The sequence below is a fragment of the Anabrus simplex genome, chromosome 10 (assembly GCF_040414725.1).
Source record: "Anabrus simplex isolate iqAnaSimp1 chromosome 10, ASM4041472v1, whole genome shotgun sequence".
Lineage (NCBI taxonomy): Eukaryota > Metazoa > Arthropoda > Insecta > Orthoptera > Tettigoniidae > Anabrus > Anabrus simplex.
The window spans coordinates 96,015,717-96,030,779 of NC_090274.1; the positions used below are offsets into that span (position 1 = coordinate 96,015,717).

The 15,063-nt window shown below is 37.3% G+C and overlaps 1 protein-coding gene across 1 annotated transcript in view; it reads left to right on the forward strand.

Moving 5' to 3' along the window:
* LOC137502348 (gastrula zinc finger protein XlCGF57.1-like) overlaps window positions 1–15,063 on the forward strand; it is an 83,193-nt gene that overhangs the window by 32,378 nt on the left and 35,752 nt on the right. Inside the window, exons 2-3 of the mRNA XM_068229355.1 lie at window positions 7,393–7,617; window positions 11,240–11,322. Coding sequence (XP_068085456.1) covers window positions 7,393–7,617; window positions 11,240–11,322 — 308 coding nt within the window. The remainder of the gene's footprint in view (window positions 1–7,392; window positions 7,618–11,239; window positions 11,323–15,063) is intronic.

Below are 15,063 nucleotides of genomic sequence, written 5' to 3' on the forward strand. Positions count from 1 at the left end.
TTAGTTGATAACACCTTGTTTATGTAAAGAACTTGTAGAAATATGCATTAGTATATCTTGTTGTGTTCGTTAAAATTATACATTGATGTATTGATAAAATTATAAATTAAAAAATAGTTGTCCTTCTCTTCTGATGCAATTCAGGTGAACAAAAATTTCCCAGTTCAATCGGAAGGATTTGAATCAGCCTGAAGCGAAAAGAAAACAAATAATTATAAGTATTAATATACAATGGGCCTGGACAAGCTAAAGTATGAGTAATATATGGTATAAGTGGCTCACCTTGGACAGCGTGTTAACAAGCTACAGTTTGTGAGAAGGTACGAACTAATACTGACGGGTGGAGTGTAGTGAGGTAGGTGGCAGAGAGGGAGGGGTCTAAGGCCAACGTGTGAACAACCTGGTAGGGCTTTGTAACGTGATAGGGTATTGTTTATCTCCCTAAATATTGACCGTCTATTCGAAAGATCGACACATCTAAAGATTTTAATTTAAAAAACCAAGAGAATGTTAGCTTTTTGAGATTTTGTTCAGCTTCGAATTGGAGTTAAAGAACTGATCAAAGGGAAGGAAGCATTCCGCTGTGTCGTCAAGAACAGGGCGTTTGTTTACATTCATATTGTACCCGGATGAGATAGGCCCTAGATATCATGATTTCTTGATTATAATATAAATACAGATATATGGGAATGATAATTTACGTACAGTGTCAGTTTGTGTGGACGGAAGGATTTCAACATAGACATATCGCGACAGTCCGTCGCCACAGTTAAGCTTGTCATTATGGGGAGAATGTTTTTGGTCAGAAGCTAAGAGGATTAAATCTAGAGCTCACAACAACAGAAGTAATGACTAGAAGGAAGTGAAAGAATATTTATTTCTGAACAAGGGCGAGTCAGGTGCATCACCGATACGAAGAATATGACGTATGAGGATTTCCACCGCCTCGAGGCATTTTGTGTTGTCAGGTTGCAACGAAGAGATTTTAAACTAACCAATGCGGTGTTGACCAATGGAAAAATTTATCATAAGCCCGCAGATAAACCAACATAAGAGAAACTCAGAGTGAACTCCAGTTAGCTTCTCCAATAACAATAATTAAATTATTCCAACCACAGAATTGAATAGAGGGGATTTTTGTTATATCATTCCCATGTTGATTAATAGTAATTGTAATAAATTAAAGTAATGAATTCTTGGAAAGGACCCACGCTATCTCGCCATTGGTCAAGAAGAGCACGCCATCAGGGACGCCGACTTCGCGCGCGAAAGGTGGAGGACAGGAATTAAGTGATATTTCCATGATCACCGAACGATATGAGTTCAGAATACGACACATGAATGTGTATCGCAAGTTTATTAAGTGGGATAAATCAAGAGATCCAAATCCACCTGCATATGCCGATTTAGGATAACCAACCCCCCTCCCCATGAGATGACCGCGGATGACCCCGGCGGGAAACCATATCATCCATAAATAACCAGTAGTGGGATCTCACATCACCCAGTTGTTACCAGTCACCAGTTGTGACCAGTCGAGCTTCACATCAACCAGTCGTTTGAAATAATTTGTTACGGTGACTCTGTAATTCAGTACCAGAAAACTCATTATAGATTTTGTTAGAATGAAAGTACGTTAGTAGTCATGAAGGTGAAGACGAACAGTGATAATTATTCAGTATATCGAATGTAAATTATCAGTATCACTGTATGTGAAATTAATACATTTCTCAACATTTCATGTGTTGGAATTTAAAGGATCGACAGGAACGCGGATAATACTTTTGAAGGCAGTGTTCAGAGCCTGAAATACTGTAAATATTTCATGATAGACGGCGTAACTATTACTGTAGCAGGGAACTGTAGGAGCGAGGCGATCACGAGACGGCATCGTATACTTCAGGAAGTGCGGATTGAAGAACGCGATACGCGCCGGTTCGAATGAAACGACACTTCGTCGTAATGTGTCACTACGTGTGATTCGGGCTCAAGGAAGAATAATTGTGCAAATGTAATGGGTCTAGAGGCACCTATAAGTGTTTTTTTTTGTATAAATTAATGTAAATTCTGTAAGTAAGGTATTAATCATGGGTAGTCACCCAGAAGTGTTTTACTGTGTTAAATTTATAAAGTGCGATATGATGGATGAGTAAATTACCATGGGGCCTTGAGGCTTCTCATCCGCTACGAGACAATGGAATTCTACCTAGGAATGAGCACACAAATTTAATATTTTGGGATGCTATCGCGACTAAACGGGGTTCAATGTAGATTAATTATGGTTACTTAACATGGTCCGCCTCCCGAATCCATGATTTTATTTTTTTGTTAGACGGACGAACTAATGTATATTAACGTAATAATTGGTTAGATTAATTAATTTGAGTATTTGTTTGTTGTATATAATGTAAATATGGGATATATTTCTTTCAATTAATGCATGCTGTTTGTAATACTTTGATTTAAGTTCATTTCAAGTGTTAAATTCCTTTTTGTTATAACCCATTTATTTGATTTTCAATCACGGCGGTGATTATTTGTATTTTAGTTAGGAATATTTTCTACCAGACAGCCAGATTATTAAAGTGCCAGAGTATGTAAAATTTGTGTTGCGTACGGAAGGTCGTAATAATAATAATAATATTAATAATAATAATAATAATAATAATAATAATGTTCTATCTGCTTTGGGCGTTCCTAAGTTCTATATTATAATAATAATAATAATAATAATAATAATAATGCTCGGTGTGTTTGCGAGAAAGAAATAATAATAATGTTTCTGAGTTGGCAAATGAAAGTACATTAATAATAATAATAACAATAATAATAATAATTTGTGCGTTTGCAAGTTAAAGTATAATAATAATAATGACAGTGCTTCGTGAGTTAGCTAGTGCAAATAATAATCAATGTGGAGATGACATGTAGCGTTAAAGACTTTAATTGGCGTAATCAGTTTGATTTTACGTAAATTGTTGATTTCACGTTTGGACTTTATTTTAACCATTAAAATTTGTTTAAAAGTGATAAAGGCACGTGAATTAGAATGGTCACGATATGTGGAAATCCCAGAGTGGTTTGAGCCCATATTTAGAGTTGGAAGTCATGAGGGACGAATATCCGGCTTGAAATAAATTGAGCCGTACTGTTTGTAATGATGAAATAGATGAATCTCAAGGCCTAAGATGATATAAAATGCATATTCCGGTGTTATGAGTGGCAGAATCCACGCAAATTTACGAATTAAATGTTTGAAGAGTTCCAATAAAAGGAAATGGACTTCAAATTGGAAGGAATAGTTTAGCAATCGCCGGCATTGGAGGTATTTGCCCAGCCGCGATGTGCCATAGGTTGTGAGATGCGTCTTGGGAGGACGTGTGTCCCCATATAAATTAACGGCAGTACGAAACTGAAGGTACGGTCCCGAATACCGTGTTGTCCCGACCGACATAAAGCAGATCTTGGTGGTTCATAACGGGATTTAACATATGTGACTGAATTCTAAAGAGAGGAAATTAAAATATCAACTTTCCATTTTTAATAATAATAATGATAATAATAATAATAATCCAAGTGAATCTTGTTTTAAATCAATTGCTTAGTACCAAAGTAGACTGAAACTGCAAAAGCTTATGCATTTAACCATAAATATCGCTAACTTTATTGTAACACGTGAATTTAAGTTACCATAATAATAATAATAATAATAATAATGAAAAGTTGAAGAAGCAGAAGATGAAGAACTTGCAATAGTAATTTGAGAATAGTAATTGTGATGACAGAAAATTAAGATATTTTTTGGACGATGACTAATAATAATAATAATAATAATATTTATTAGGAAACTGATCATTAAATTGTGCGGATAAATTACGAGGAAGAACGACCCTTCGTTTGAAACGTCGGCAAGGGTTGGCATATAATCATCCCAGATGACAAATTATAATAATCAAATATAGGATTATAATTGAAAATTATGATAATAAATTAATTGATGCTAATCAAAGAATATAATAATGATCAGATTAAGAATGAGAATGATATTATTTAATAATCATAGGAGGATATGTTTGGGACAGTCGTCATGTGTCGAACTGCTCAGAACCAGATGTTGGGTTTTCACGGGGGAGATTGTTAGCGTTATATGCGAAGATAACCCACGGACGGCACATGTCTTCATTGTCAGAGCGTAGTAATGAACCTTTCCGTACGTCTCGTCGTATTGACAAGTGTAAATATTGAAATAGGCTTTGAGTTAATGAACTCTACCTGGCGTGTTTGTGAATCTGGAAATAATAGGCTAGAGTTTGTCCATACCATAAATTCCCGTTTTTCGAGGCGATAACATTTCCACGGTGGGTGTCCGGCTCACCAGAATGTACATAACGGAAGTGTCTCATGTCCAAACGGAACGAGGAGATGACATGAAATAGTTACTGTAATGCCTTCGTCTCTGAAAGAAGATTTCCAGCGATGAAACGTCCACTCATACGGATGTGAATTCGACCCCCAGTAACCAATTGGTGGCGAATTCACCAAATGTTTTACACTACCAGAGTAGTGAGGTAAATCCAAGTAGTATGTCATTTATTTTTCAGGATGGAAGTGTCCCAATGTAATAATTGTCATCATGTGTAGTTTGCAAAATAAGTGAATAAATTGCTCCTCATTGCAATTTCAATAGGAAACAGTTTCTATATCTTTCATTGTAGTTAGTCCAGTATGCCCATGGAATTTAAGTTGTCACTTCCCAGTCCTATTATGGAGTCAAAAATTTGTATCCATGAATGAGTCGTCCCCCGTTATCTTAATTTGCATGCCCCGTTCATCCCTGTGTTCATTTGATGCGCTGATATATAATTAGATTATCTTTATTAAATTTATTTTTTCATGTTCTTCGAACTGATCACCCCTGAGATTAATGCTAGTCTGGGACTCAGGATGTGAGCGGGTGCAATATAAACCTTAAACCCTGTTTTATGTTACTGAAGTTATGCTTGAAACCTTGAATGTGTTGTCTGACTGCTGGGTATCTATTATGTTTTATGGCATTTACACGCTCCAGTGTATCTGATTTTGAAGCTCCTTCCAGTTTGTCCAATATACGAGGACTCACAGTTTTGACATTGGAACCTTTAGACACTTTTTAAATATAAATATCAGTTTTATTATTTGAGCTGGTATTATATATGATGTCCATATTTCCATTATCAGCTCGGTTTGCGATTTGAGTGTTATGTTTGTTCAAAATATTTGTAATGCTGTAAATATCTTCTCTGAATTTATAGAGCTCATTATTAATTAACGCTGATATGCTTAAATTCAACTTAAACTATAGAGAAAACTAAGCATGATCATTATTGAACCTTAAATTCGGAGAAGATATTTACAGCATTACAAATATTTTGAACAAACATAACACCCAAATCACAAACCGAGCTGTTAATGGAAATATGGACATCATATATAATACCAGCTCAAATAATAAAACTGACTTTTATAAAAAAAATGTGTCTACAGATTCCAGTGTGAAGACTGTGAGTCCTCGTATATTACACAGACCGCGATGAGCTTCAAAATCAGATACATGGAGCATATAAATGTCATAAAACACAATAGATTCTCGGCAGTCGGACAACACATTCAAGATTTCAAGCATAACTTGAGTAACATAAAACAGGATTTAGAGGTTCTTATGAATGTAAACAACGGCCCTGTTCTCGACATCACAGAGGAATGCTTAATTCACTTGGATCAGTTCTTTAACTCAAATTCGAACCTGAGCGAAATCTGAGAAAAACTAACATTATCTTTGATTTTTTAATTAAAGACTTTAGATGTGTCGATCTTCCCAACAGGCTGTGAATATTTAGCATGATACATAATACCCTATCACATTACAAACCCGTACCACACTGTTCACAGGACCGGCCTTAAGCCCCTCCCCCTATCCTCTCCTTCCTCAACCTGCTCCTCCCCTGCCGCGCTCCTCACCTGATATAACCTACCTTTCTACACTCCACCTGCCAGTATTAGTTCGTATCTTCTATAAATTGTAGCTTCTCAACACGCTATCCATGATGAGCCACATATAGTGTATATTACACACACCTTAGCTTGTCTAGGCCCCTTATATTTTAGTACATATAATTCCTTTGTTTTGATTTTGCTTCAGGCAGATTCATATCCTTACGATTGAACTGGGAAATTTTAGTTCACCTGTATTACATCAGAAGAGAAGACGGAAGGACAATCAATTACCATTAACCGTTTCTTACTTTTAATTTTATTAATACATCATTGTATGATGTTAATGAAGGCAACATGCCTTTCGAGGCAACGAGTGTAATGAGATATACCAACACATATTTCTACAAGTTCTTTACATGAACAAGGTGTTATCAACTAAAATTACATTTTCACTTTGGTAACATTTGAATAACAAGTGCATTAAAGGATGGACAAATTATCGCCAAAGATTCAAATGCAACCGTAAGTATGACCTGTAAGGATCTGAGTTTTAGCACATAAACAGATCAACAGAAAGAGTGTATCAAGTGATTGCTATAAGTTTTTTGCTATTTTATTCAGTACACAGTGTGAATAAACATTTCAAGAGATTTATATACATCAATAACTTGCCAAAGCTTTTTAAACTTTTATTGTTAAGAAGCTATGTATGTATTTATGTATCATATCATCAATTTTAATTATCATGTCCTTTCCCAATTGTGTGATTATTAAATTTTTTGGCTGATGATGACCTTTAAATGTCAGAACCGGTACCGTTATTGAATAAATGTTGTAAATAATATCTTGTACAACTAGTAATTTGTATTGAAGAGGTTGAAGCTTCAAAAATTTATCATTGTGATATGCAGATGGCAACCTTACTCGTTCACTCTGTTTAGGAAAGGATTGTTCCCAGCTTTGACTAGTGGCGTAACCGCACACAGCCAGTGCCTGCATCCAATACTCACTCAGTCGTGTTTGCCCTGTTATAGTATGCAGAGTGTAATCTCGTGGTGAACATGCCAGCATAATGGCACAACGATGCCATTTGTACACCGTTTTGCAGGGTAGATTTCTTGGTCACCTGGAAGCAGGCCAGACACAGACCGAAGTCACCATATCCTTGAATGTGCCACAGAGTATCATTTCCAGTCTTTGGAGATGATTTCGAGACACAGGAGATGTTAGTGGAGGCCAGTACCAGGTCGACCAAGTGTTATCACCCCACAGCAGGACCGAAATCTGGCCTTGACCGCCCGAGGAAATCGGAATGAATCAGCAAGACAATTGTCGGTGGAGCTTTCAGCTGTCTCAGGGGTTGCCGTTTCCCAGCAAACTGTGTACCGGATGCTCTGAACAGCAGGGTTGTTTGACCAGTGTCCAGTGGTGTACGTCCCGCTCACTCTGGCACAGAGTTTACTGTGGATCCATCAATATCGAGACTGGACCACGAATGAATGGAGGCATGTGCTCTGCACAGATGAATCCCACTTCAGTTCGCAGAATGATTCCCATCGCCCATTAATCTGGAGAGAACCGGGTAGGCGATACAACTGCAAGAACATCGTGGAACAGGACATGTATGATGGTGGTGGTGTCATGGTATGAGGCGGCATCAGGTTGATGGCCATACGGACAAGCACATCTTTCTGGTTGGTCGGAGAAACACTGTTTATGCTCGAAGAGACAGGGATGAGGTACCGAGACCACATGTTTGACTCTTCAGAGGTGCAATTGCTCCAGATGTTTTCTTAATGGACGATAATTTATGACTGCACCATGTTGCTCTGGTGGATGGATTTCTGGCTGGAGAAGTCATTCATCGCATGGACTGGCCAGTGAGGTCTGAGGATCTGAATCCTATAGACATGCCTGGGTTCCATTAGGAGGCGATTTGCATCCCGTCAGCTTCCACCTAGGACCCTCCAGGACCTTCGCATTGCCCTTTAGGAGGAATGGTATCGACTTCCACAAGAGCTCTTTGACCATCTGATAGAGAGCATGCCACGTCGCTGCAAAGCATCTGTGGCCGTTAGGGGTAACCATACATCCTATTAACAGCTTATTTTGTTGTAGAAGACATTGCCAAATTTTGTTAGTTGTTGGCAGTGTTGTACCTTAGCTATCAGAACCTTTCTGAAACATCTTTTGGACGCGTTGTGTGACATATCGTGTGTGATTCAGCTTCCGTTTGTTCAGCAGTCCATCTGACATTCCTATCAGGTGGTATGGCCTTGTTTAGTCATTATGCTTAACTTTGGACACTAGTGTAGAAGTTTCACTGAACTTCAAGGAGTAATCTACATGCGGCACAAGACTTATCACCTGCTAGTAACTAAAACTACAAACGTATGTAGGTTGGTACAGAACAGTTCCGAGCACCATGAAGCAAGTTGTAAATAGAAACTTGGAACTTTAATAGTAGCAAATATTCAATTACAACTCATACAAAAGATATGAATGTACCACCATTGTGTATGTCTTGTTACCAATGATATGCACATCATAGGATAATTATTGCACCACCTGCTATTTTGATAGTTCAAATGGAGCGGTTTACTGCCTGACCAATGTCTGAAACAGTTCTCTAGCAAAGGCCCCGACGTGGTTCTTTAATCTTGTGAATCAAATTGAAGTCACAATGGCGTAAATCTGTGGTTTATAGTATATGGTGCAACCGAAAACATCAGCCACATTTGCACTGTATGCGGCCGTGCATTGTTGTGGGAAATGATGGGTAATACGCATTGACGGTATGCTGTGGAGGAACATAGTACATTAGGATAAAACGATCACAATCATACATGAGTAAAACAATAACTTTCACATGGCTGGGGTTTTCATGTACTCTCAATCTTTGTGGTTTCCAGTAATGATGACATTATTTCGATCAGCGTTTCAGCTGTGACTCATACAATGTAGACCGTGTCTCATCCAGCGTAACGATATTGCATAAGAAAGCGTCTTCTTCGTACTTACAGTACTTCAAATGGTTACGAGCAGCATCATATTATAATCATTTCTGCATTTCCATTGAATCACGCTGAACCCATTTAGATGAAATTTTTATCATACCCACGTGTTCCTTCTAATATGAAGCACAGTCATATTCGCTAACCCGATGTCTTGGGCCAGGTCACATTTCATATGACATCGACAAGTGTCCATTAACACTTCTCCTTCACTGACAGTAGGATGACCTGGCTGACACACGTCTGCCACTTATTGGTGTCCTTCGTTAAAGGCTTTTACCCACTTTGCCACTGTCCTGTAAGGCTATGCAGTTTCGCTGCATGCTTCTTGAACACTTTGAGGACATTCTCTTGTACGACCTCTTGCACATAAAATCATCATACAATTCCATTGTTCCTGTTTCAAGAACATTGTGGCAACACTGACATAGATTGCCATCTAACGCGAAGCTGTATTCATTATGCCAGTTTGCATTCGTGTGATCTGAGGTAAGGTTGGTATACAACTAACGTGTGCTGTCAGTGACATTGTTAGATTCCATTGCATGGCGTCTCATCAGCAGTGTTGTCACTCTTAAGGTTCCAACCATCTTATCTTCCATACCTCAGATTGCCTTCATTTTATAGAGCTAAGTAAACATTATTTTTGTTTTCATCCACCTGCGGTGTTCTTAATCTTCATATGACCAGTCCATAGAAAATATTTTATCGATATATCTGGAGAATCGCCTGTTTCCAGCATGTTTCTTCTCATGAAGTTAATATAGATTGTTGTTTAAAGCTTTGTTGTTTTGAACAAATGGGGTTGCTTTTCCGGTATAAAATTTTACATTAAAGTTAATATAATTTTACATGTGCTTCGTGTCATATCCATAGATGCAGCTGATCCGGAGGAATTGAGCCCTGAGATTTTCCATGGAAGTGGTACCCATGAGCTTTGGATCCTTGATTTTTTGTTTATTTGAGTATTTGCTACACAGCGAATGGGAGGTTCTTCTCTTTTTCTGGTTGTTAGTTTCAAAATATTTGATATTAGTTTTGATCCTTCAACTGACATTACTAAGGTTTAGATTGATGAATTCAATTGAATATTGCTCTGTTGATGAAATAATCAATGACCTTTAACTAAATTGAATCTTTCACCTCTGTTAGAACAGTGGAAGATTCACTAGTGAGGAAGTAAAGTGTAAGGTTTCTCTCATTCAAAAAACTTGGGAGATATGAGTAACATTAAACTAACATTGCATACAAAGTCAAGTGTAGACTACTTCAGTTGAATGGCAATTAAAAAAAAAAATGTTAAGCTGTTCTGTTCATATCTGGAAAACATACTAGGTAATTTTAAACTCTTTGAACAGAGTCCTTTTAAGACCAAAGCAAAACCTGTGGCTCTACAGCTCTGATGTGCATTACCCTGTCAAGCAACCTCAGCTAAGCCTGATGGCCTGCAGTTTGTAAGTCAGTGTGTGGTGAGCAAAACAATTTTTCTTCGCCATTATACTTGGCTTTTTGGATTAAGGACTCTACCTCTCTGTCAATTAACAACTTCTTTGTTCTCGTACAGCCTGACTGGACCAGCAACTAGCTGTCAGATTCTGATAATAATCTCTGACTTGTCCGAGAATCAATTCTGGGGCTTCCGGGAATATGGTGTTCTTGCTATCTGTGGAAAACATGGCCAGTATTGTCCTTTAAAATCTGAACGTAAATGTAGTAAATCTATATTAATAAAGCCTTCAGATTGTCTCGAGTCCATGAAAAGTCCAACAACTGACTATTTGTTGTACGAACTTGAACATGGAAGGCAAGGGACTGACCTTTCTCAAGTTAAAATCCAATGTATGTCTATCTGACAATCGGAGTCATCTGTGGGAACACAAGATTCAAACAACTGCCCAGTCATTCAAGAACATATAATAGGATGAACGCGATGACAGGAAGTTGTGGGAAGAGAAGAAAAAAATTACACAGATTGTTTTCTTTCAATTTTTCTTCTTCTTTTGCTCCCTCTTCCAGTGCTGTCCTCCTATTCTTATTATGAGTTTCCTTTTCTTGTTCCTATTCATTATATAATTTTAACTTGACACTTGTTTGCTTGTTCCTTTTTTACATTGGGAGAATAAATTGATGTTTTTATTGTGCAACTATACCGTTTATTTTGTCAGCTATGTCATGTCTGTTTATAAACTTTTACTCTAGTTATCTGTTTATTCTACATTTCTTATTTTGTTTTGCATATTTGTTCCTTACAGCCTTCCAGCAATGTTAAGAATGAAATAACTGTAGATGAACACACAGTAGGTCAGTTGGTCCCTTGTGTCAAAGAAGAAGACAAGTAAGTACTGCTTAGCTTAATTAGATTTTACACCCCTAACCCTCAACAATAAGGTGTCTATTAGGTTCAACCTTTTCAATACTAATTAGGTATGTGTTTATGTTACAAATACCTTTTATTCAACTTGGGGACAGTTTCGACATATATAATGCGATCATCAGCCATTAAATGAATCACAAATATATAAGCAAAGACATAATAGTTAAAACTATAGCAGATACATATTGAAATATGTTCATTAAAAATCTACAACTGTCCATTCGGCACCGGTGTGAATGCTAATTATGCGTTGAGTAGCTCCTTCTGCAGACACGATGTGGAGTGAAATCTTCGATATCCCAATATCTTGTGTTCAAGGCGAGCACAGTTTCATCCAGGTCATTCTCAAGTTCTGTCTCCTGTACTTCACTCATGGTTCGAACTTGTTGGTTTGATCATAGCTCATGAAAAAATTCCACAAAGTTAAAATAAGTCAGCCTGTAGTATCTAGTGATCAGCAGGCCACCTACTTGGCATCACTCGGTATCTGAGCCAGTACAATGATTATTAATATTACCATCACAGTTCTTTTCTCCATATTGTAATAGGTGTTCTTGGTGTGTCTGGTTGACAGTGGCTTTGCAGTTATCCATTCTTGCAACATGACCTGTGCAGAGAATTAACCTGCTGTAAATTAGGCACTTGATTGTGTCTCCTTTCATACCTCTGTACATCTTTATGATTCTTCTTTTGAAATCCCCATTACCTTCATTAGTGACACTTTGCAAATACCTTCTTTTTGTGATATCGAAATATTTACAGTGGCTTGTTAAGTTTCAAAGCCATTAAATATAATGGCTCGTATGATGGCACAGTAGATTTTTATCTTGGTGTTGCTAGGTACATATTTTTAAATGTTGTTTCAGGTGGAAGAATAACATCAGAAACCTGCCTGGAATCTTCCTTATATTTCAAGGCCTGATTATTTGCAGTTGGATGAACATGTTCTGATGTACTCAATTTGTTTTCCATACTCAGAATTTATTCTCACCTTTGATAATTTGATCTTGGGATCCAATGGTTAAAAATCCAGCAATGATCCACAATGGCTGGTATGTTATATTCCATTGTCTGTATTTTGTTTACTCTTCTTCACCTCTATCACCTCATTATAAACACTGCTCCATGCAGTTTGGGGATATTTAAGTGTCTAAATGTCAAGTCTTTATTGCTCTACAACATTTAGCTTGGCCTCCGGTTGCTCTTTCACAATCTTTGTTCTTACATCTGACAGTGCAAGTAGTAGCTGATTTCTGCACAATCACAGGCAATGTATGGTAGAAATGTGAAACACCACTCACCCACTCATCACAATATTCCAGGAACTATCAAATCAATAAAAGTGAAATATGGTCATTAGTAACCGGTAAGCAACCTATTTGAGAAATGCATCCTGGTACGGTTAAATTAAGTGAGTAAACAGAAGCAAAAGTGGGGTTGATTCAGAGCGAGAGGTTGGTCTTAGCATCCTCAGTGTTCAGGCAGGTGGAAAGTATATTTTGGGATAGGAATGTTGGCAACCCTGCCTCTTGTCTGGCTGTGTTGGATGAAAGTGAAGGATTTAAATGTTTAGTTTTACAGGAATGCTATTCCTGAATATTTAAATCTGCAGCTCATCACAACAAAATAACCAGAAAGTAGTTCAAGATGGTGGCAAGCAGCTCCATAGTGATATGAGTTCTCCATGTTTGTGACGTGTTTTCAATGGTATAAAGTGTAATAACATCTGCAAAAGTAGTATCAAGGTACTCCTTAACAAACAGAGAATGGCATACAGATTTGGAATTTTAAGAGCAGTTATTATTATCTAAATGTGAGATTAATTCTTGGGCATGGAGTAGATGTGAAGGTCTGCAGTCCACATCAGTAATGGGTATCAGATTTCTTTGGGGTTGGAGGGTTGCCGGAGGGAGCAAAGTTGCCAAACCACCCGTATCATTTCACCACCTTGTGATGTGTTCAGTTGCTCTTTGTGTAGATGTAGAATTGAACCTAGGACCAAACTCAGAAGTCTCATCAAATGCCTGTGTAGTGTGTGTAATTCTAAACATCATGTGAATCAGGTGTTTGTAACATGTACATTATTTTACTCATCAGTCGAGAGAACATGTGCAATGATTAATACATCTCTACTGTAGAAGATTAACTCAGGGGTGCAGACATGGTTATGTTGGAAATGTAGTTCTCCTCAATCTCAGAATCATTTTTAACTGGACATCAAACAGTGTAAATGATGATGTTAGCAACTCAGAATATTGGACTGCACATAACAGGACAGTTACTGTGTTTTACAGCCTAAAGTATGTGAAGTGTAAACAGGCCGTTCTGGCCACTCTTGCTACTTTAGACCCACCAATTGTGTGCATTAGTGAGTCCAGGCTGAATTTGTCAGTCTATAACATAGAAGTTGTACCTCAGTCATACACAGTATTTAGGAAACCTCAGGGGGAGGATGACTTATTGCCACGAAACCTGAATTCAAACAAGTGCATTTTGAGCTGTTGGAAACCAAGGCAGAATTTGTTTTGGTGTAATTCATGTTCTCTGGAAGCAAGTTCCTTCTGAGTTCCATGTACCAAGCTCCGAACTCCACTGGTGACATGAATGAGGAATTACTACTGTTTCTAAGCCATGTACAAAATACACAACATTGATTTAAAAGTATCTAGAAGCCTGGTGATTTTATCTTGGAAATGTTCTGGCAGAATGATCGACTTCACCTCCTGCCTTTTCCTATCAATTCATTAGCAGCAACTTTTGTTGTATTCTATATATATAAAGTAAGATGTCCTGACTGACTGATAATCAACACACAGCAAAACCTACTGGTGATAATTGCATGAAAATTTGAGGACATATTCCTATCGTAGCTTAGACACGCACTAAGAAATGATTTTTAAAAATTCCTATTTTAAAGGGGTGAAAAGAGGTGGTATGTGATTTTACTTTTTGGTGAATTTCTCCATTTCTGTGAAAAATATTGTACTTATATTCATTGAGATATTTATTTTCACATATCATAAATAATAGTTTTAAAGAAATTTTAAAAATTCAGATTTTAAAGGTGTGAAAAGGGTTGATATGTGATTTTACCTTTGTGTTCAATATCTCCATTCTTTGAACACTATTATTCATATATATTCATTCAGTATTTCAAATCGTCTCAATAGTACAGCAAAAATCTTGCATTTCTTGAAAAGTCAACGGAAATATATTTATTTTCAAGATTTTCCAGATGAAATATTTCCCTTGCGCGCATGAATTTTTGGCTTTTGCTAATTAAAAATGGCCGCGGCACTTTCCAACATATAAGTGTGCGCGCCAATTCACTCCGCTTCTGTGTATTTTAAGACAGTAATAAACCAAATCCTTAAAGAAAATAAAATACAATTAACTGTATGTAGGCCTACATAATATACGAATGTTTGTGAGTGAATTCATGAGAAGCTATCTAACGCTGCGCAGATAGCGCAACGGTTAAGTCAACAGACTACAGACTGCAAGAATGCAGGTTCGAATCTACCTATTGGCGGCCTTCTTTTAACACAGGAATATTGTTTTATCAATGAGATTTATTACAGTTTTATATTTTGTTAGTGAGTTATGCAGCCGCTTACAGTTTAAGTGAATTATTTCATCCATACAACTGGTAAAACAGGCTAGGCGAAAGAAGTACCAGTTCGGAGCGTGCATGCGTCATTA